This window comes from Carcharodon carcharias, chromosome 3 (assembly GCF_017639515.1).
Source record: "Carcharodon carcharias isolate sCarCar2 chromosome 3, sCarCar2.pri, whole genome shotgun sequence".
NCBI classification, from domain to species: Eukaryota; Metazoa; Chordata; class Chondrichthyes; order Lamniformes; family Lamnidae; genus Carcharodon; species Carcharodon carcharias.
In genome coordinates this window covers 1,134,557-1,156,505 of record NC_054469.1, presented here as the reverse complement: position 1 = coordinate 1,156,505, position 21,949 = coordinate 1,134,557, and the positions used below count along the sequence as shown (strand labels likewise).

Sequence of the window (21,949 nt, the reverse complement as noted above, 5' to 3'; positions counted from 1 at the left end):
GTCCCTTATCCAGCCCAGGAGGGCAACAGAATATACGTGGTCCCGAAAGCCAAGAAGACCTGCAGTCCTCTGATTCCACGGCGTTTCCCTGGGATGCCTTCTGGACACTGTTGGAGCCCATCGCAAAGACCTCTGCCCCCACCCTGGCCACAGGAGGCCCATCAGTGTCACCACTAGGGCTTTGGAGGCAGCGGCAATGGTGATCAGGGCCAACACTGCACAGAAGAGGTTGGCCACTCAGTGCAGAAAGAGGGTGAATGATCGCGTCCGTGCCACCAGGGTAAGTCAACCATCTCACCATTCTAAACTCATTCTAAACAAATTTTCCGAATGGCAGGCAGTGACTAGTGGGGTACCGCAGGGATCGGTGCTGGGACCCCAGCTATTCACAATATATATTAATGATCTAGATGAGGGAACTAAATGTAATATCTCCAAATTTGCAGATGACACAAAGCTGGGTGGGAGGGTGAGCTGTGAGGAGGATGCAGAGATGCTTCAGTGTGATTTGGACAAGCTGAGTGAGTGGGCAAATGCATGGTAGATGCAGTGTAATGTGGATAAATGTGAGGTTATCCAATTTGGTAGCAAAAACAGGAAGGCAGATTATTATCTGAATGGCTATAAATTGAGAGAGGGGAATGTGCAACGAGACCTGGGTATCCTTGTACACCAGTTGCTGAAGGTAAGCATGCAGGTGCAGCAGGCGGTAAAGAAGGCAAATGGGATGTTGGCCTTCATGGCCAGAGGATTCGAGTACAGGGACAGGGATGTCTTGCTGCAATTGTACAGGGGCTTGGTGAGACCACACCTGGAATATTGCGCGCAGTTCTGGTCTCCTTATCTGAGGAAGGATGTACTTGCTATAGAGAGTGCAGCAAAGGTTTACCAGACTGATTCCTGGGTTGGTGGGACTGACAAATGAGGAGAGATTGAGTTGGTTAGGATTATATTCACTGGAGTTCAGGAGAGAGGGGGGAATCTCATAGAAACCTATAAAATTCTAACAGGACTAGACAGGGTAGATGCAGGAAGGATGTTCTCGATGGTAGGGGAGTCCAGAACCAGGGGTCACAGTCTGAGGATACGGGGTAGACCATTTAGGACTGAGATGAGGAGAAATTTCTTCACCCAGAGAGTGGTGAGCCTGTGGAATTCGCTGCCACAGAAAGTAGTTGAGGCCAAAACATTGTATATTTTCAAGAAGGAGTTAGATATAGCTCTTGGGGTGAAAGGGATCAAAGGATATGGGGAGAAAGCGGGAGCAGGCTATTGAGTTGGATGATCAATCATGATCATAATGAATGGTGGAGCAGGCTCGAAGGGCTGAATGGCCTCCTCCCGCTCCTAGTTTCTATGTTTCTATGAATGTGATGGTCAGTGATGGTCTTGGGAATGTGACGGTCAGTGATGGTCTGGGATTGTGAAGGTGAGTAATGCTCTGGGATTGTGATGGTCTGGGGAATGCGGCGGTCAGTGGTCTGCAGATGTTCCGCTCAGTGACAGTCAGTGGTCTGAGCAGGTGTTGGTCAGTGCCGTTCAGTGGTCTGTGGATGTGAGGGTCAGTGGTCTAAGGATGTGCCAAAAGTGAGTGGCAGTAGTTTGAGGGTGTGACAGTCAGTGGCCTCAGGATGTGCTGCTCAGTGACAGTCAGTGGTCTGAGCACATGCCAGTCAGTCACGCTCTGTGGTCTGAGCACATGCCGGTCAGTCACACTCCATGGTCTGAGCACATGCCGGTCAGTCACACTCCATGGTCTGAGCACATGCCGGTCAGTCATGCTCCGTGGTCTGAGCACATGCTGGTCAGTGACGCTCCGTGGTCTGAGCACATGCCGGACAGTCACACTCCGTGGTCTGAGCACATGCCGGTCAGTCACACTCCGTGGTCTGAGCACATGCCGGTCAGTCACGCTCCGTGGTCTGAGCACATGCCGGTCAGTCACGCTCCGTGGTCTGAGCACGTGCCGGTCAGTCACGCTCCGTGGTCTGAGCACGTGCCGGTCAGTGACGCTCCATGGTCTGAGCACATGCCGGTCAGTCACGCTCCGTGGTCTGAGCACGTGCCGGTCAGTCATGCTCCGTGGTCTGAGCACATGCCGGTCAGTCATGCTCCGTGGTCTGAGCACATGCCGGTCAGTGACGCTCCGTGGTCTGAGCACGTGCCGGTCAGTGATGCTCCGTGGTCTGAGCACATGCCGGTCAGTGATGCTCCGTGGTCTGAGCACGTGCCGGTCAGTGATGCTCCGTGGTCTGAGCACGTGCCGGTCAGTGACGCTCCGTGGTCTGAGCACATGGTCTGGAGATTTCCCCGTCAGTGGCCTGAGGAAGTATCTGTCAGTGATGGTCAGTGGTCTGAGAATGTACCGGTCAGTATCAGTTAGTGGTCTGAGGATACACTGGTCAGTGGTGGTCAGCGGTCTAAGGGTGTACCGGTTAGTGACGGTTATTGGTCTGACGATGTACCAGTCAATGATGGTCACTGGGCTCAGACTGTGCGGGTCAGTGATGGTCAATGGCCTGAGGATGTGCTGGTCAGTTGCTGTGATGCCAGTCGGTGACCTTACCTCCTTTGCTTTCAGTTGGAGTAGCTCCGCTTCCTGCCTCAGTTTCTCTTTCTCCTTCTCCAGTGCTGAAATGGCTTCCTGAAGCTCACTGGCCTCTTTCTTACTCTGGGTCCACTGAAGTTCGAGTTTCTCCACAGCGCTGTTTTTCTCTCTTGTCGTCTGTTCGATGTCCTGAAGCTTCAAGCTGATCTCCTTGGCTTCATTTTTGAATTTTTTAGCTTCCTTCTCAGCTTTGGTCTGAGCTTCGGAAAGTTCCGAGACTAAAGTCTTCAGTTGCTGAGCTTCTTCACCGATCTCCATCTGGCGCTGGCGCTCAGTAAACAGCAGCTTCTGGAACTCTTCTGTTTCCTCGACCAGGCGTTGCTGCATCTGCTGCTTGTCTTCTGACAGTTTCTTTGCCTGTTCCTGAGCCTGGTCTCTCTGTTTCTGCAACATCTCAGCTTCTGCTCTCAGCTGGTTGGCCTCCTGAATAGCCTGCATCTTCTCCTTCAACATCCTTTCAGCAAGCACTCGCTGTTGAGCCAAGTCTTCCTCTGCCAGTTTCCTCTGCCGGGCAGATTCTTGTGCCTCAACGCTTAACCTGGCTGTGTCCTCAGCTAGCTGCTTCATTTTTTCTGCTTCTTGAGCGAGATGTTTCTGAGTGTTATCCTTATCCTTCAAAACCAGCATCTTGTTTTCCTCTTCAATCTTTGTCTTCAGTTTGATCAGCTCTTCCATGTGGATTTTGACTTTGTGGAGTTCAGCTTCAGCTTGATTCTTCTGTTTTATGGCCTCTGTCACCTCAGACTTTAGACGCTGCAATTCTTCATCTAACACAGATTTCTGATGGTCTGTCTCCTCCAACTGCAATTTAACCTTTGTCAGCTCCTGTTCCACAACCGACTTCTGTCTCAGTGTCTGCTCAGCAAACTTCTTGTGCTTCTCCATGTCAGCGTCAGCCATTTGTTTCTGTTTCAGAGCTGTCTCCTCAGCCTTCGCTCTCTTTGCAGCTTCAAGCTCAGCCTCTTTCCTCAGCTTTTCAGCATCTTGTTGAGCTTTGGCTTTTTGCTGAGCTTCTTTCTCAGCTCCGACTTTCAACCGTTCAGCCTCTTCAGCTTGCTGCCTGCAGAAAGTGGCCTCTTGTTCCGCTCTCAGCCTGGCCTGTTCTGCTTCCTCTGCCAGCTGCTTGGCATTCTCTGCCTGTTCCCTCAGCTTGTCCACCATCGACTTCTCCTGCTTTTTACTTTGCAGAAGCTCCTGTTCTTTCTGCTGCACTGTCGCCAGATGTGCTTTCTCCTCAGCTTCAATACGTTTCTCAGCAGCTTCGTGCGCCAAACTAATCTGCCTCTCGGCCTCTTTCTCTGACAGCTCCTTCTGCTTCCAGGCATCCTTAGATATCCTCTTCAGCCGCTCGACCTCATCCAGTGCTGCCTTGCGTTGCCGAGCAGCCTCTTCCTCTGCAGCAAGAATTTCTTTGACCTTTCTTTCAGCCTCTTGTCTCTTCTTTGCTTCGTCTGAAGCCAGTGCTCGCTGTGCCTCAGCTTCTTTCTCTGCTTCTCTTTTGCTGTGCTGTGTTTCCTCGGCGATGGTTTTTAGCTTGTTCAGCTCAATTTCAAGGTCGGATTTGTCTTCTGAAGCCTTTTCAAAGTTCAGTTTGAGGATCCGAATCTCCTCCTCAATGATTCTTCTATGTTTCAAAGTCTCATCCACAATGACTTTTTGCCGGTTTAGCTCAAGGTCTGAGCTCTTTCTTAGCTGGGTGATTCTTTCATCGATGTCTTGCTTGTGCTGCATTGCTTGTTCTTCCAGAAGCTTCCGTTGGTAGGCTTCATCCTCAGCCATTCGCCGCAGACGGTCATTTTCAGCTTCCTTCTCCTTCAGTGCTATTTCAGCCTCTGTCTTTAAGCGGGTGGCATCATTGATAGCTGCAAGTTTCTCTTTCAATATCCTCTCAGCCTCACTCCTCTGGTGACAGGCTTCATCTTCAGCCAGCTGTCTCTGCCGCTTGGCATCCTCTGCTACCGCTCGCAGTTTCCCTGCCTCTTCTGCCAGTTCCTTCATCTTCTGAGCCTCAGTTTCCAGCATTTGTTTAGTCTTTTCTGTGTTTGATCTGGTTTCCTCCTCAGTTTTTACTTTCAGTTGCAGTAGGACCTCCATTTCAGCTTTCACTTTAGCTAACTCCTCCTCCAGCAGCTTCCTCTGGTGAAGAACCTCACTGACCTCGTTTTTTAGCCGGTAGAGTTCTTCTTCCAGGAGCAGCCTCTGTTGTTCTCCGTTCTCCGTCTCTGCCCGTAAGCGGATCACCTCCTGCTCCGCAGAGAGCTTCTGCTGAGCTGTCTCGTCTGCCAACTTCCTCTGTTTCTCCAGCTCCTGCTCAGCCATTTCCTTCTGCCGTAAGGCTGACTCCTCCGTCTTCACTCTCCTCCGGGCCTCGCGGTCAGCCTCTTCCTTCTGCCTCTCTGCTTCCTCTTGAGCCAGCGATTTCTTATGGGCAACCTCCTCTGCCTGCAGTCTCAGCCGGAGAGCCTCATTGGCTTTCTGACGCCACTTCTCAAGCTCCTTCTCAGCCTCTTTCTTGGCTGTCTCTGCAGCCTCCTGCTGTCTCTTCAATTGTGTTGCCTCTTCCTGTAACTGGGTAACAGTCTGATGCTTCTGTTTAAGAGATAACTCTAGTTCTGTTGTCTTTTGTTCGAAAGAGATGCGTTTGCTCTGAAGTTCAGTTGCAGCACTTTTCTGAGCCATTTCCTGAGCCAACAGCAGTTGTTTCTCTTTCTCCACTTCTGCCTGTTTCATTCTTCTCTCTATGTCTACAGCCTGGTTCTTGTAATGCTGCAAGTCGTCCAAAGCCTTTTGCTTCTCTCGAGCTGCATCTTTTTCTGCCTGGATCTTCAACTTCAGCTCCTCCTCTGCCTGTTTCTTCTTCTGAGACTCGTCCTTGACCTGTTTGCGAAGTCTATCAGCCTCGTCCTGAGCTGCTTTTCTCTGTTTGTCTGCCTCTTCTGCTCGCGCTTTCAGTTGCTGCAGCTCAGACTCCGCAGAGCTTTTCTGTTTCTGTGAGGCTTCTAACTGTAACTGGGTAATTCGAATCTCTTCTTCAATCTTAGTGCGACTAAGGAGCACTTCCTCCACCATCTTTGTCTTTTTCTTGATTTCGATCTCTGAGGAGTTTTTCAGTTGGCTTAATTCTTGTTGAACATTCTGTTTCTGCTGCTCAGCATTGACTGCAACAGCTTCTCTCTTCGTTACCTCTTCCTCTATTCTCTGCTGCAGTTCTTTAGCTTCTCTCTCAGCCTCAGTTTTGGCTTTAGCGTGAGCAGCTGCCAGCTGTTTCTGTTTTTCTAACTGCGCCTCCACTTCTTCCAAACGCTTTCTCTCTTCCGCCTTCAATTCTTCCGCAGTTTTCTAAATGTCAGAATCAAGGACAGAAACAACATCAGCACAAACAGAAAATTGAGCAGCCAATAAGAAGATGAACCACAACCAAGGAGCTGGGCTCAAGACAGCAGGGAAAGAGATCACCAGAGAACGGGAATAATCCCACCTCCAAATCCAGCCCCTCCAGCTGAAGCCTGAGGCTGCAGGAGTGACCCCCTTCACCCACTCCACTCACTGAAGGAGCTCAGTGCTCCCATTGAGAGGGGCAGCTCTTCAAATTGAATACTGGGCTCCCCTAAAAGCAAAAAAGATCAGGAGACCTTGGAAATGACTGCAACCAGTAAACCTAGTCCAAACTGGTCTTGGATACCTGAAAATGGAGCGCCAGTCAGACTGACTTTTGACAATTTTGAACTGTTATTTCCCCCTCATTAGATGAGGGAGGGGGAGAAGATGCTGAGCCTCCACTGGGTGAGGTCGAGGGCACTGAGCCCCCATTGGGTGAGGGCGAGGGCACTGAGTCCCCATTGGGTGAGGGCGAGGGCACTGAGCCCCCATTGGGTGAGGGCGAGGGCACTGAGTCCCCATTGGGTGAGGGCGAGGGCACTGAGTCCCCATTGGGTGAGGGCGAGGGCACTGAGCCCCCATTGGGTGAGGGCGAGGGCACTGAGTCCCCATTGGGTGAGGGCGAGGGCACTGAGCCCCCATTGGGTGAGGGCGAGGGCACTGAGTCCCCATTGGGTGAGGCGAGGGCACTGAGCCCCCATTGGGTGAGGGCGAGGGCACTGAGTCCCCATTGGGTGAGGGCGAGGGCACTGAGCCCCCATTGGGTGAGGGCGAGGGCACTGAACCCCCATTGGGTGAGGGCGAGGGCACTGAGTCCCCATTGGGTGAGGGCGAGGGCACTGAGTCCCCATTGGGTGAGGGCGAGGGCACTGAGTCCCCATTGGGTGAAGGTGAGGGCACTGAGTCCCCATTGGGTGAGGGCGAGGGCACTGAGTCCCCATTGGGTGAGGGCGAGGGCACTGAGCCCCCATTGGGTGAGGGCGAGGGCACTGAGTCCCCATTGGGTGAGGGCGAGGGCACTGAGTCCCCATTGGGTGAGGGCGAGGGCACTGAGTCCCCATTGGGTGAGGGCGAGGGCACTGAGTCCCCATTGGGTGAGGGCGAGGGCACTGAGGCCCCATTGGGTGAGGGCGAGGGCACTGAGTCCCCATTGGGTGAGGGCGAGGGCACTGAGCCCCCATTGGGTGAGGGCGAGGGCACTGAGCCCCCATTGGGTGAGGGCGAGGGCACTGGGTTCGCATTAGGTGATGCACAGAGCACTGGGCTCCCACTGGGTGGGGGAGAGGGCACTGGGCTCCCATTGGGTGGGGGAGAGGGCACTGGGCTCCCATTGGGTGGGGGAGAGGGCACTGGGCTCTCATTGGGTGGGGGAGAGGGCACTGGGCTCTCATTGGGTGGGGGAGAGGGCACTGGGCTCTCATTGGGTGGGGGAGAGGGCACTGGGCTCTCATTGGGTGGGGGAGAGGGCACTGGGCTCCCATTGGGTGGGGGAGAGGGCACTGGGCTCTCATTGGGTGGGGGAGAGGGCACTGGGCTCCCATTGGGTGAGGGTGAGGGCACAGGTCTCCCATTGGGTGAGGGTGAGGGCACTGGGCTCCCATTGGGTGAGGGTGAGGGCACTGGGCTCCCATTGGGTGAGGGTGAGGGCACTGGGCTCCCATTGGGTGAGGGTGAGGGCACTGGGCTCCCATTGGGTGAGGGTGAGGGCACTGGGCTCCCATTGGGTGAGGGTGAGGGCACTGGGCTCCCATTGGGTGAGGGTGAGGGCACTGGGCTCCCATTGGGTGAGGGTGAGGGCACTGGGCTCCCATTGGGTGGGGGAGAGGGCACTGGGCTCCCATTGGGTGGGGGAGAGGGCACTGGGCTCTCATTGGGTGGGGGAGAGGGCACTGGGCTCTCATTGGGTGGGGGAGAGGGCACTGGGCTCCCATTGGGTGGGGGAGAGGGCACTGGGCTCCCATTGGGTGGGGGAGAGGGCACTGGGCTCTCATTGGGTGGGGGAGAGGGCACTGGGCTCTCATTGGGTGGGGGAGAGGGCACTGGGCTCTCATTGGGTGGGGGAGAGGGCACTGGGCTCCCATTGGGTGAGGGTGAGGGCACTGGTCTCCCATTGGGTGAGGGTGAGGGCACTGGGCTCCCATTGGGTGAGGGTGAGGGCACTGGGCTCCCATTGGGTGAGGGTGAGGGCACTGGGCTCCCATTGGGTGAGGGTGAGGGCACTGGGCTCCCATTGGGTGGGGGAGAGGGCACTGGGCTCCCATTGGGTGGGGGAGAGGGCACTGGGCTCTCATTGGGTGGGGGAGAGGGCACTGGGCTCTCATTGGGTGGGGGAGAGGGCACTGGGCTCCCATTGGGTGGGGGAGAGGGCACTGGGCTCCCATTGGGTGGGGGAGAGGGCACTGGGCTCTCATTGGGTGGGGGAGAGGGCACTGGGCTCACATTGGGTGGGGGAGAGGGCACTGGGCTCTCATTGGGTGGGGGAGAGGGCACTGGGCTCCCATTGGGTGAGGGTGAGGGCACTGGTCTCCCATTGGGTGAGGGTGAGGGCACTGGGCTCCCATTGGGTGAGGGTGAGGGCACTGGGCTCCCATTGGGTGAGGGTGAGGGCACTGGGCTCCCATTGGGTGAGGAAACGTGAGCAAAAGGTTTTGGCTAAACTTCACAGGGACAGAAGTCAGGTGAGAATTGGATCTGAATTTGGAACTGTCTGAAAACAGGATATTGAAGAACAAGCGACTATCAGACACTGCCCAGTCCATGTGTTCCAGAAACAGGGACAAGATCGCTGACTTCAAACACATCTCCGAACATTAAACGAGGTGTAAACATTAATAATCCTGATTGACAAAGTCTCCCTTAACGATACAATCAAACCTCCAGCCAGCCACTCCCTGTTGTACACAGTGCAGCCGATTCCCATCTCCTGTTGGGACAGGTCGCTACATCAGCTCCTATTTCAAATACCAATTAATTTTTAACTTCAGAAAGTTAGTTTAGGCCCAATCTGACTCATTACAATGTTTGAATCTTTGATTAAAGTATCGGTGAGGGACAGAGTCAAGACTATTCCTAGTCCGAAAGCACCTCAAACATCAGAAAATCTTTTTTATAAACATTCACCTCTTCAACATGACAGGTTCAGAGTTCAAGACCCCAACCAGACAGCCGACCCCAAATATCCCCACCCCAAATGCCCCGACCCCAGATACCCTGACCCCAAAACACCCCGACCCCCTAAACAGCCTGACAACCTAAACACCCCGACCCCCTAAACACCACGACCCCCAAAACAGCCCGACCCCCTAAACACCACGACCCCCTAAACACCACGACCCCCAAAACAGCCCGACCCCCAAAACAGCCCGACCCTAAACACCCCGACCCCCAAAACACCCCGACCCCCAAAACACCCCGACCCCCAAAACACCCGACCCCCAAAACACCCAGAACCCCTAAACACCCAGAACCCCTAAACACCCCAATCATAAACACCCCGACCCCCAAAACACCCCGACCCCCAAAACACCCCGACCCCCCTAAACACCCCGACCCCCCTAAACACCCCGACCCCCCTAAACACCCCGACCCCCAAACGCCCCAACCTAAACACCCCGACCCTAAACACCCCGACCCTAAACACCCCGACCCTAAACACCCCGACCCTAAACACCCCGACCCTAAACACCCCGACCCTAAACACCCCGACTCCCTAAACACCCCGACTCCCTAAACACCCCGACCCTAAACACCCCGACCCTAAACACCCCGACTCCCTAAACACCCCGACTCACTAAACACCCCAACCCTAAACACCCCGACCCTAAACACCCCGACCCCCAAAACACCCCGACCCCCAAAACACCCCGACCCTAAACACCCCGACTCCCTAAACACCCCGACTCCCTAAACACCCCGACTCCCTAAACACCCCGACCCTAAACACCCCGACCCTAAACACCCCGACTCCCTAAACACCCCGACTCCCTAAACACCCCGACCCTAAACACCCCGACCCTAAACACCCCGACCCTAAACACCCCGACCCTAAACACCCCGACCCTAAACACCCCGACTCCCTAAACACCCCGACCCTAAACACCCCGACTCCCTAAACACCCCGACCCTAAACACCCCGACCCCCTAAACACCCCGACCCCCTAAACACCCCAATCCTAAACACGCAGAACCCCTAAACACCCCGACCCGCTAAACACCCCGACCCTAAACACCCCGACCCCCTAAACACCCAGAACCCCTAAACACCCCGACCCCCAAAACACCCCGACCCCCAAAACACCCCGACCCCCAAAACACCCCGACCCTAAACACCCAGAACCCCTAAACACCCAGAACCCCTAAACACCCCGATCCCCAAAACACCCCGACCCCCAAAACACCCCGACCCTAAACACCCTGACCCGCTAAACACCCCGACCCCCAAAACACCCAGAACCCCTAAACACCCAGAACCCCTAAACACCCCGACCCCCAAAACACCCCGACCCCCAAAACACCCCGACCCCCAAAACACCCCGACCCCCAAAACACCCCGACCCTAAACACCCAGAACCCCTAAACACCCAGAACCCCTAAACACCCCGATCCCCAAAACACCCCGATCCCCAAAACACCCCGACCCCCAAAACACCCCGACCCTAAACACCCTGACCCGCTAAACACCCCGACCCCCAAAACACCCAGAACCCCTAAACACCCAGAACCCCTAAACACCCCGACCCCCAAAACACCCCGACCCTAAACACCCCGACCCCCAAAACACCCTGACCCCCAAAACAGCCCGACCCTAAACACCCCGACCACCAAAACACCCAGACCCCCAAAACAGCCCGACCCCCAAAACGGCCCGACCCTAAACACCCCGACCCCCAAAACACCCAGAACCCCTAAACACCCAGAACCCCTAAACACCCCGACCCCCAAAACACCCCAACCCTAAACACCCCGACCCCCTAAACACCCAGAACCCCTAAACACCCCAATCCTAAACACGCAGAACCCCTAAACACCCCGACCCACAAAACAGCCCGACCCCCAAAACACCCAGAACCCCAAAACACCCAGAACCCCAAAACACCCAGACCCCCTAAACACCCCGACCCCCTAAACACCCCGACCCTAAACACCCCGACCCTAAACACCCCGACCCCCTAAACACCCCGACCCCAAAACACCCAGAACCCCTAAACACCCAGAACCCCTAAACACCCCGACGCCCAAAACACCCCGACCCCCAAAACAGCCCGAACCCCTAAACACCCCGACCCCCAAAACACCCCGACCCCCAAAACACCCCGACCCCCAAAACACCCAGAACCCCTAAACACCCAGAACCCCTAAACACCCCGACCCTAAACACCCCGACCCTCAAAACAGCCCACCCCCAAAACGGCCCGACCCTAAACACCCCGACCCCCAAAACACCCAGAACCCCTAAACACCCCGACCCCCTAAACACCCAGAACCCCTAAACACCCCAACCCTAAACACCCCGAGCCCCTAAACAACCCGACCCCCTAAACACCCCGACCCCCTAAACACCCCGACCCCCTAAACACCCCGACCCCCTAAACACCCAGAACCCCTAAACACCCAGAACCCCTAAACACCCAGAACCCGTAAACACCCCGACCCCCAAAACAGACCGACCCCCAAAACACCCCAACCCTAAACACCCAGAACCCCTAAACACCCAGAACCCCTAAACACCACGACCCTAAACACCCCAACCCTAAACACCCCGACCCTAAACACCCCGACCCTAAACACCCCGACCCTAAACACCCTGACCCGCTAAACACCCCGACCCCCAAAACACCCAGACCCCCAAAACACCCAGACCCCCAAAACACCCAGACCCTAAACACCCCGACCCTAAACACCCCGACCCCCTAAACACCCCAACCCTAAACACCCCGACTCCCTAAACACCCCGACCCTAAACACCCTGACCCTAAACACCCCGACCCCCAAAACACCCCAACCCCCAAAACACCCAGAACCCCTAAACACCCAGAACCCCTAAACACCCAGAACCCCTAAACACCCCGACACCCTAAACACCCCGACCCTAAACACCCCGACCCCCTAAACACCCCGACCCTCAAAACACCCCGCCCCCCTAAACACCCAGAACCCCTAAACACCCCGACCCCCAAAACACCCCGACCCCCAAAACAGCCCGACCCCCAAAACACCCCGACCCCCAAAACACCCCGACCCCCAAAACACCCCGAACCCCTAAACACCCCGACCCCCAAAACACCCAGAACCCGTAAACACCCAGAACCCCTAAACACCCCAATCCTAAACACGCAGAACCCCTAAACACCCCGACCCCCAAAACACCCCAATCCTAAACACGCAGAACCCGTAAACACCCCGACCCCCAAAACACCCCGACCCTAAACACCCAGAACCCCTAAACACCCAGAACCTCTAAACACCCAGAACCTCTAAACACCCAGAACCTCTAAACACCCAGAAGCTCTAAACACGCCGACCCCCTAAACACCCCGACCCCCAAAACACCCCGACCCTAAACACCCTGACCCGCTAAACACCCAGAACCCCTAAACACCCAGAACCCCTAAACACCCAGAACCCCTAAACACCCAGAACCCCAAACACCCCGACCCCCTAAACACCCCGACCCTAAACATCCCGACCCCCAAAACACCCAGAACCCCTAAACACCCAGAACCCCTAAACACCCCGACCCCCAAAACAGCCCGACCCCCAAAACAGCCCGACCCCAAAAACAGCCCGACCCCCAAAACACCCCGACCCCCAAAACACCCAGAACCCCTAAACACCCAGAACCCCTAAACACCCAGAACCCCTAAACACCCCGACCCCCAAAATACCCCGACCCCCAAAACACCCAGAACCCCTAAACACCCAAAACCCCTAAACACCCAGAACCCCTAAACACCTCCACCCCCAAAACACCCCAATCCTAAACACGCAGAACCCCTAAACACCCCGACCCCCAAAACACCCAGAACCCCTAAACACCCCGACCCCCTAAACACCCCGACCCCCAAAACACCCCGACCCCCAAAACACCCCGACCCCCAAAACACCCCGACCCCCAAAACACCCCGACCCCCAAAACACCCCGACCCTAAACACCCTGACCCGCTAAACACCCAGAACCCCTAAACACCCAGAACCCCTAAACACCCAGAACCCCTAAACACCCCGACCCCCTAAACACCCAGAACCCCTAAACACCCAGAACCCCTAAACACCCAGAACCCCTAAACACCCCAAACACCTAAACACCCAGAACCCCTAAACACCCCGACCCTCAAAACACCCCGACCCTAAACACCCCGACCCCCAAAACACCCCGACCCTAAGCACCCCGACCCTAAACACCCTGACCCGCTAAACACCCCGACCCCCAAAACACCCAGAACCCCTAAACACCCAGAACCCCTAAACACCCAGAACCCCTAAACACCCCGACCCCCAAAACACCCCAACCCTAAACACCCCGACCCCCAAAACACCCCGATCCCCAAAACAACCCGACCCCCAAAACAACCCGACCCCCAAAACAGCCCGACCCTCAAAACAGCCCGACCCCCAAAACAGCCCGACCCTAAACACCCCGACCCCTAAACACCCAGAACCCCTAAACACCCAGAACCCCTAAACACCACGACCCCCTAAACACCCCGACCCCCTAAACACCCCGACCCCCAAAACACACCGACCCCCAAAACACCCCGACCCCCAAAACACCCTGACCTCCAAAACACCCCGACCCCCAAAACACCCCGACCCTAAACACCCCGACCCCCAAAACAGCCCGACCCCAAAAACAGCCCGACCCCAAAAACAGCCCGACCCCAAAAACAGCCCGACCCTATACACCCTGACCCGCTAAACACCCCGACCCTAAACACCCCGACCCTAAACACCCCGACCCCCTAAACACCCCGACCCCCTAAACACCCCGACCCCCTAAACACCCAGAACCCCTAAACACCCAGAACCCCTAAACACTCAGAACCCCTAAACACCCCAATCCTAAACACGCAGAACCCCTAAACACCCCGACCCCCAAAACAGCCCGACCCCCAAAACACCCCAACCCTAAACACCCAGAACCCCTAAACACCCCGACCCTAAACACCCCGACCCTAAACAACCCGACCCTAAACACCCTGACCCGCTAAACACCCCGACCCCCAAAACACCCCGACCCCCAAAACACCCCGACCCCCAAAACACCCCAACCCTAAACACCCCGACCCCCTAAACACCCCGACCCCCTAAACACCCCGACCCCCTAAACACCCCGACCCCCAAAACACCCCGACCCCCAAAACACCCAGAACCCCTAAACACCCAGAACCCCTAAACACCCCGACCCCCTAAACACCCCGACCCCCAAAACACCCAAATCCTAAACACCCAGAACCCCTAAACACCCCGACCCCCAAAACACCCCAACCCTAAACACCCAGAACCCCTAAACACCCCGACCCTAAACACCCCGACCCCCTAAACACCCCGAACCCCTAAACACCCCGAACCCCTAAACACCCCAACCCTAAACACCCCGACCCTAAACACCCTGACCCGCTAAACACCCAGAACCCCTAAACACCCAGAACCCCTAAACACCCCGACCCCCAAAACACCCCGACCCCCAAAACACCCCGACCCTAAACACCCCGACCCCCAAAACACCCAGAACCCCTAAACACCCAGAACCCCTAAACACCCAGAACCCCTAAACACCCCGACCCCCAAAACACCCCAATCCTAAACACGCAGAACCGCTAAACACCCCGACCCCCAAAACACCCCGACCCCCAAAACACCCAGAACCCCTAAACACCCCGACCCCCTAAACACCCCGACCCCCTAAACACCCCGACCCCCTAAACACCCCAATCCTAAACACGCAGAACCCCTAAACACCCCGACCCCCAAAACACCCCGACCCTAAACACCCAGAACCCCTAAACACCCCGACCCCCTAAACACCCCGACCCCCAAAACACCCCGACCCCCAAAACACCCCGACCCTAAACACCCAGAACCCTTAAACACCCCGCCCCTAAACACCCAGAACCCCTAAACACCCTGACCCGCTAAACACCCCGACCCCCAAAACACCCAGAACCCCTAAACACCCAGAACCCCTAAACACCCAGAACCCCTAAACACCCAGAACCCCTAAACACCCCGACCCCCAAAACAGCCCGACCCCCAAAACAGCCCGACCCTAAACACCCCGACCCCCTAAACACCCAGAACCCCTAAACACCCAGAACCCCTAAACACCCCGACCCCCAAAACAGCCCGACCCCCAAAACACCCAGAACCCCTAAACACCCAGAACCTCTAAACACCCCGACCCCCAAAACACCCCGACCCCCAAAACACCCCGACCCTAAACACCCTGACCCGCTAAACACCCCGACCCCCAAAACACCCCGACCCCCAAAACACCCCGACCCCCAAAACAGCCCGACCCCCAAAATAGCCCGACCCTAAACACACCGACCCCCAAAACACCCAGAACCCCTAAACTCCCAGAACCCCTAAACACCCCGACCCCCAAAACACCCCGACCCCCAAAACACCCAGAACCCCTAAACACCCAGAACCCCTAAACACCCCAATCCTAAACACGCAGAACCCCTAAACACCCCGACCCCCAAAACACCCCAATCCTAAACACGCAGAACCCCTAAACACCCCGACCCCCAAAACACCCCAACCCTAAACACCCAGAACCCCTAAACACCCCGACCCTAAACACCCCGACCCCCTAAACACCTCGACCCCCTAAACAAACTGACCCCCAAAACACCCCGACCCCCAAAACACCCCGACCCCCAAAACACCCCGACCCCCAAAACACCCCGACCCCCAAAACACCCAGAACCCCAAAACACCCAGAACCCCAAAACACCCAGAACCCCTAAACACCCAGAACCCCTAAACACCCCGACCCCCTAAACACCCCAACCCTAAACACCCAAAACCCCTAAACACCCAAAACCCCTAAACACCCCGACTCCCTAAACACCCCGACTCCCTAAACACCCCGACCATAAACACCCCGACTCCCTAAACACCCCGACCCTAAACACCCCGACCCTAAACACCCCGACCCTAAACACCCCGACTCCCTAGACACCCCGACTCCCTAAACACCCCGACCCTAAACACCCCGACTCCCTAAACACCCCGACTCCCTAAACACCCTGACCCTAAACACCCCGACCCTATACACCCCGACCCCCAAAACACCCCGAGTCCCTAAACACCCCGAGTCCCTAAACACCCCGACCCTAAACACCCCGACCCCCAAAACACCCCGAGTCCCTAAACACCCCGACCCTAAACACCCCGACCCTAAACACCCCGAACCTAAACACCCCGACCCTAAACACCCCGACCCTAAACACCCCGACCCCCAAAACACCCAGAACCCCTAAACACCCAGAACCCCTAAACACCCAGAACCCCTAAACACCCCGACCCCCAAAACACCCCGACCCCCAAAACACCCCGACCCCCAAACGCCCCGACCCCCAAACACCCCGACCCCCAAACACCCCGACCCTAAACACCCCGACCCTAAACATCCCGACCCTAAACGCGCCGACCCTAAACGCGCCGACCCTAAACGCCCCGACTCCCAAAACGCCCGACCCCCAAACGCCCCGACCCTAAACACCCCGACCCTAAACACCCCGACCCTAAACACCCCAACCCTAAACACCCCAACCCCCAAAACACCCCGACCCCCTAAACACCCCGACCCCCTAAACACCCCGACCCTAAACACCCCGACCCTAAACACCCCGACTCCCTAAACACCCCGACCCTAAACACCCCGACCCTAAACACCCCGACCCTAAACACCCCGACCCCCAAAACACCCCGACCCCCTAAACACCCCGACCCCCTAAACACCCCGACCCTAAACACCCCGACTCCCTAAACACCCAGACCCTAAACACCTTGACTCCCAAACGCCCCGACCCCCAAACGCCCCGACCCTAAACACCCCGACCCTAAACACCCCGACCCTAAACACCCCGACCCTAAATACCCCGACCCTAAATACCCCGACCCTAAACACCCGGACCCTAAACACCCCAACCCCCAAAACACCCCGACCCCCTAAACACCCCGACCCTAAACATCATCAACACCCATAAAAGCAGTTCAAAAACACAGAAACAATGATTAATTCTGATGCACTGGATCCCCCTCTCTCACTGGATCCCCCTCGCACACTGGATCTGCCTCGCCCACTGGATCCCTCTTGCCCACTGGATCCCCCTCGTGCACTCCGCCCCCTCACTACTTCCTCCTCGCATGGTCCTCCTCCCTCACACACTCACACAGTTCTTCTCCCTCGCACACTCACACAGTTCTTCTCCCTCGCACACTCACACAGTTCTTCTCCCTCGCACACTCCTTCTCCCTCAAACACCCCTCACGCACTCCTCCCCCTCACACCTTCTCCCTTGCACCTTCTCCCTCGCACACTCCTCCTCCCTCTCACAGTTCTCCTTTGCACTCTCCGCCCCCTTGCACATCCCAGCACTTGCACGCTTTTCCCCCTCACACACCTTCCACCTCACATACTCTAGAACTCGCGTACTCTGCATCTCACTCTCCCCCTCGCACGCTCCTCCTCCCTCGCACGCTCCTCCTCCCTCGCACGCTCCTCCTCCCTCGCACGCCCCTCCTCCCTCGCACGCTCCTCCTCCCTCGCACGCTCCTCCTCCCTCGCACGCTTCTTCCCCTTCACACGCACTACCCTTCGCACACTCCAGCTCTTGCACGCTTTTCCCCCTCACACACCTTCCCCGCTCGCATACTGTAGAACTCACATACTCTGCCCCTTGCACACTCTTCCTCCCTCAAACACACCTTCTCCCTCCTACGCTTCACCCACTCGTACCCTTCGTCCCACTCTCACAATTCACCTCCTCGCACACACGGCCTCTTCGTTGGTGTGTGTTAACCCTCACCCTGCTCACTGACCCCTCACCCTGAAAACTGACCCCTAACCCTGCACAACGACCCCTCACCCTGAACACTGACCCCTAAACCTGCACACTGACCTCTCACCCTGCACACTGACCCCGAGCCCTGCACACTGACCCCGAGCCCTGCACACTGACCCCGAGCCCTGCACACTGACCCCGAGCCCTGCACACTGACCCCGAGCCCTGCACACTGACCCCGAGCCCTGCACACTGACCCCGAGCCCTGCACACTGACCCCGAGCCCTGCACACTGACCCCGAGCCCTCCACACTGACCCCGAGCCCTGCACACTGACCCCGAGCCCTGCACACTGACCCCGAGCCCTGCACACTGACTCCTAAACCTTAGCACTGACCTTCACGCTGCACCTTGACCCTCACACTGCACACTGAGTCCTAACCCTTCATACTGACCCTTAACTGACCCTTAATCCTGAAAACTGACCGCTAACCCGCACACTGACACTGACCCCTAACCCTGCACACTGACACTGATCCCCTAACCCTGCACACTGACCCTTAGCCCCGCACTCTGGCCCCTCATTCAAAGCTTCTTCAGAAGCCTCACCTCCTCATTTTCCAGGCGGTGAAGATTGACGGTGATAAACTTGATGTACTGACTGGACAGGGTCATCAGTTCGATATATCGAGTCTGCAGATCCACCAACTGTAAGAATAAAACAGGTAATGATTCCCACTGACCCTCAGTGACCACCGACCTTCTCCCACCACCAGCCCTCTCCAACCACCATTGAACTCCGACACTCACCAATCACAGACCCTATTGAGCCACACATTCTCTCTGGTCACTGAGACGGGGAGGATGAGGAGTGGAGAGGGGTAGGGAAAGGGGTGGAGAGGGGAAGGGTGAGGGGAGAAAGAGAGAGGTGGTGAGAGCAAGAGAAAGTGGGGAAGGGGAGGTCGAAGCGGGAGGGTGACCAATGGAGAGGATTTTACTGGAGTTTATCTTAATTCATTTATGGGGTGTGGGCTTCGCTGGCTGGGCCAGCATATATTACCCATCCCTAGTTGCCCTTGAGAAAGTGGTGGTGAGCTGCCTTCTTGAACCGCTGCAGTCCATGTGGTGTAGGTACACTCACAGTGCTGTTAGGGAGGGAGTTCCAGGATTTTGACCCAGTGACAGTGAAGGAACGGCCAATATATTTCCAAGTCAGGAGGTGAGTTACTCATCGCACGATTCCTAGCCTCTGACCTGCTCTTGTAGCCACAGTATTTATATGGCTAGTCCAGTTCAGTTTCTAGTCAATGGTAACCACCAGGATGTTGATAGTGGGAGATTCAGTGATGGTAATGGCATTGAACATCAAGGGGCAATGGTTGGATTCTCTCTTGTTGGAGATGGTCATTGCCTGATACTTGTGTGGCGCGAATGTTACTTGCCACTTGTCAGCCCAAGTCTGGATATTGTCCAGGTCTTGCTGCATTTGGACATGGACTGCTTCAGTATCTGAGGAGTCGTGAATGGTGCTGAACTTTGTGCAATCATCAGCGAACATCCCCCCTTCTGACCTTATGATGGAAGGAAGGTCATTGATGAAGCAGCTGAAGATGGTTGGGCCGAGGATGCTACTCTGATGAGTGAGAGTAGCAGCTAGGTGGGATTTGTCCTGCTCTTTGTGTGCAGGACATATTTGGGCAATTTTCCACATAGCCGGGTAGATGCCAGTGTTGTAGCTGACAAGAGGAAACTCTGTCATTCGAAGGGTTCAAAATTGATAAGGAGGACGTGTTGATTAGACTGTCGGTAATTAAAGTTGACAAGGCAGCGGGACCGGATGAGATGCATCCAAGGATATTGAAGGAAGTGAGAGTAGAAATTGAAGGGGCACTGGCCATAATCTTTCAGTCTTCCCTAGACTCAGGGGTGGTGCCAGAGGACTGGAGAATTGCAAACATTACACCTTGTTCAAAAAAGGTTGTTAGGATAAGCCCAGCAATTACAGACCAGTCAGTTCAACTTCAGTGGTGGGGAAGATTCTAGAAACAATTATTCGGATAAATTAGTCATCACATGGAAAAATGTGAGTTGATAAGGAAGAGTCTGCTTGGATTTCTAAAGGGGAAATTGTGTTTAACTAACTTGCTGGAGTTTTTTGATGGTGGATGAGGGTAATGCTGTTGATGTGGTGTACATGGACTTTCAATAGGTATTTGATACAGCGCCACACAACAGACTTGTGAGAAAAGTTATTGCTCATGAAATAAAAGGGACAGTAGCAACGTGGATACAAAATTGGCTGAAAAATAGGAAGCAGAGAGTAATGGTCAATGGATACTGTCTGCCCAGTAACTATCAGCGACCTGAACTATGAGCGGTGACTGGCACAGCCTGGTCAGCTGTGACTGCACATTGTAAAGGTGGGATAGCTCCTTACCTCTTGGATGACAGTGTCTGAGGCCGAGACCACTTTCTGTTTCTTCACTGGAGATATGACAGGTTCCATCTGAGCTTTATAGGTAACTAACTGAAGCTCAAAGTCCTAGGAAAAGCACAATGCAGCAGAGTTGACAACAGCATCTGGACAGCCAGTCACACAAACAACTTCTCTCATTCAAAATCCCAGTCTCTACTCATAGTGGGGTTGGGGAGGGTGCGGGGGTGTGTGTGGTGTGTGTGTGTGTGTGTGTGTGTGTGTATGTGCGTTTGTGTGTGAGTGTGTGAGAGTGTGCGTGTGTGCGCGAGTGCAAATGTAAGTTTTTGCATGCATCTGTGTGTGTGTGTGACAGCGCGGATTTGTGTGTGTCTGAGTATGCATGTGTGTGCACATGTGGAGGTGTGAGAGTGACTGTGTATGTGTGAGTGAGTGTATGTGCACATGTGCGTATGCATGAGTGCATGCAGGAGTGTGTGTAGGCGCATGCATGTGTCTGTGTCTTTGTGTTTGTGTGTCTGTGCGTGTGTGTGCGTGTGTGTGTGCATGAGGGTGTGTGTGCGCACGTGTGCCTGTGCGTGCACGTGTGTGAGAGACAGTGAGTTTGTGTGCATGTGCAAGTGTGAGCAAGAGTGCAAGGGTATGAGTGTCAGTTTGTGCATGCATCTGAGTGTGTGTGTGTGTGAGAATGTATGTGTGTGCATGTGTGGGAGTGTGAGAGTGAATGTGTATGTGTGAGTGAGTGTAAGTGCATGTGAGAGTGTGTACATGTGTGTGCGTTCATGTGCATGATTGAATGAGTGAGTGAGTGAGTGATTTTATACGTGAGTGAGTGTATATGTGAGGGCATTCAAGGGTTTGGTTTTGATTAGAGCCTGAACCTATTCTCCTTGTGTTGATTGTATTTTGTTACCTTGATAGCGTCAATGTATTGCTTTGCAAATTTCTCACATTCATCCACCTTCTCTCTGTTCTTCTCAACTTCCTGCAACACTTTCTGTAAAACCAGGAACACGTGAATTAGCAGAGCACCGAGTTAAGGCAGGAGGGTGAAGGATAGGGACAGAGAGGATGAGAGGAGGATGAGAGGGGTGGTGTGAGGGGGGTGAGGGATGGAGAGGGAGAGGGTGAGGGGCAGAGGGGAAGGGCAAGGGGTGGAGGGGGGAAGGGCGAGGGGTGGAGGGGGGAAGGGCGAGGGGTGGAGAGGGGAAGGCCCAGTGGTGGAGAGGGGAAGGGCGAGGGGTGGAGAGGGGAAGGGCGAGGGGTGGAGAGGGGAAGGGCGAGGGGTGGAGAGGGGAAGGGCGAGGGGTGGAGAGGGGGAAGGGCGAGGGGTGGAGAGGGGGAGGGCGAGGGGTGGAGAGGGGGAGGGCGAGGGGTGGAGAGGGGGAGGGGAGGGGTGGAGAGGGGGAAGGGGGAGGGTGGAGAGGGGGAGAGGGGGAGGGGGAGGGGGAGGGGTGGAGAGGGGGAGGGGGAGGGGGAGGGGGAGGGGGAGGGGTGGAGAGGGGGAGGGGTGGA

General features: G+C 55.7%; 1 protein-coding gene across 8 annotated transcripts in view; it reads right to left on the bottom strand.

Annotated features, from left to right (window-relative positions):
• Positions 1-21,949, bottom strand: part of LOC121275851 (plectin-like) — a 253,127-nt gene that overhangs the window by 17,406 nt on the left and 213,772 nt on the right. For all 8 annotated transcript variants that reach the window (XM_041183572.1, XM_041183574.1, XM_041183576.1 and 5 more), the window contains 4 exons: positions 21,348-21,431; positions 20,438-20,542; positions 18,610-18,708; positions 2,567-5,947 (listed from right to left, as the gene is read on the bottom strand). In XM_041183572.1, coding sequence (XP_041039506.1) covers positions 2,567-5,947; positions 18,610-18,708; positions 20,438-20,542; positions 21,348-21,431 — 3,669 coding nt within the window. The remainder of the gene's footprint in view (positions 1-2,566; positions 5,948-18,609; positions 18,709-20,437; positions 20,543-21,347; positions 21,432-21,949) is intronic.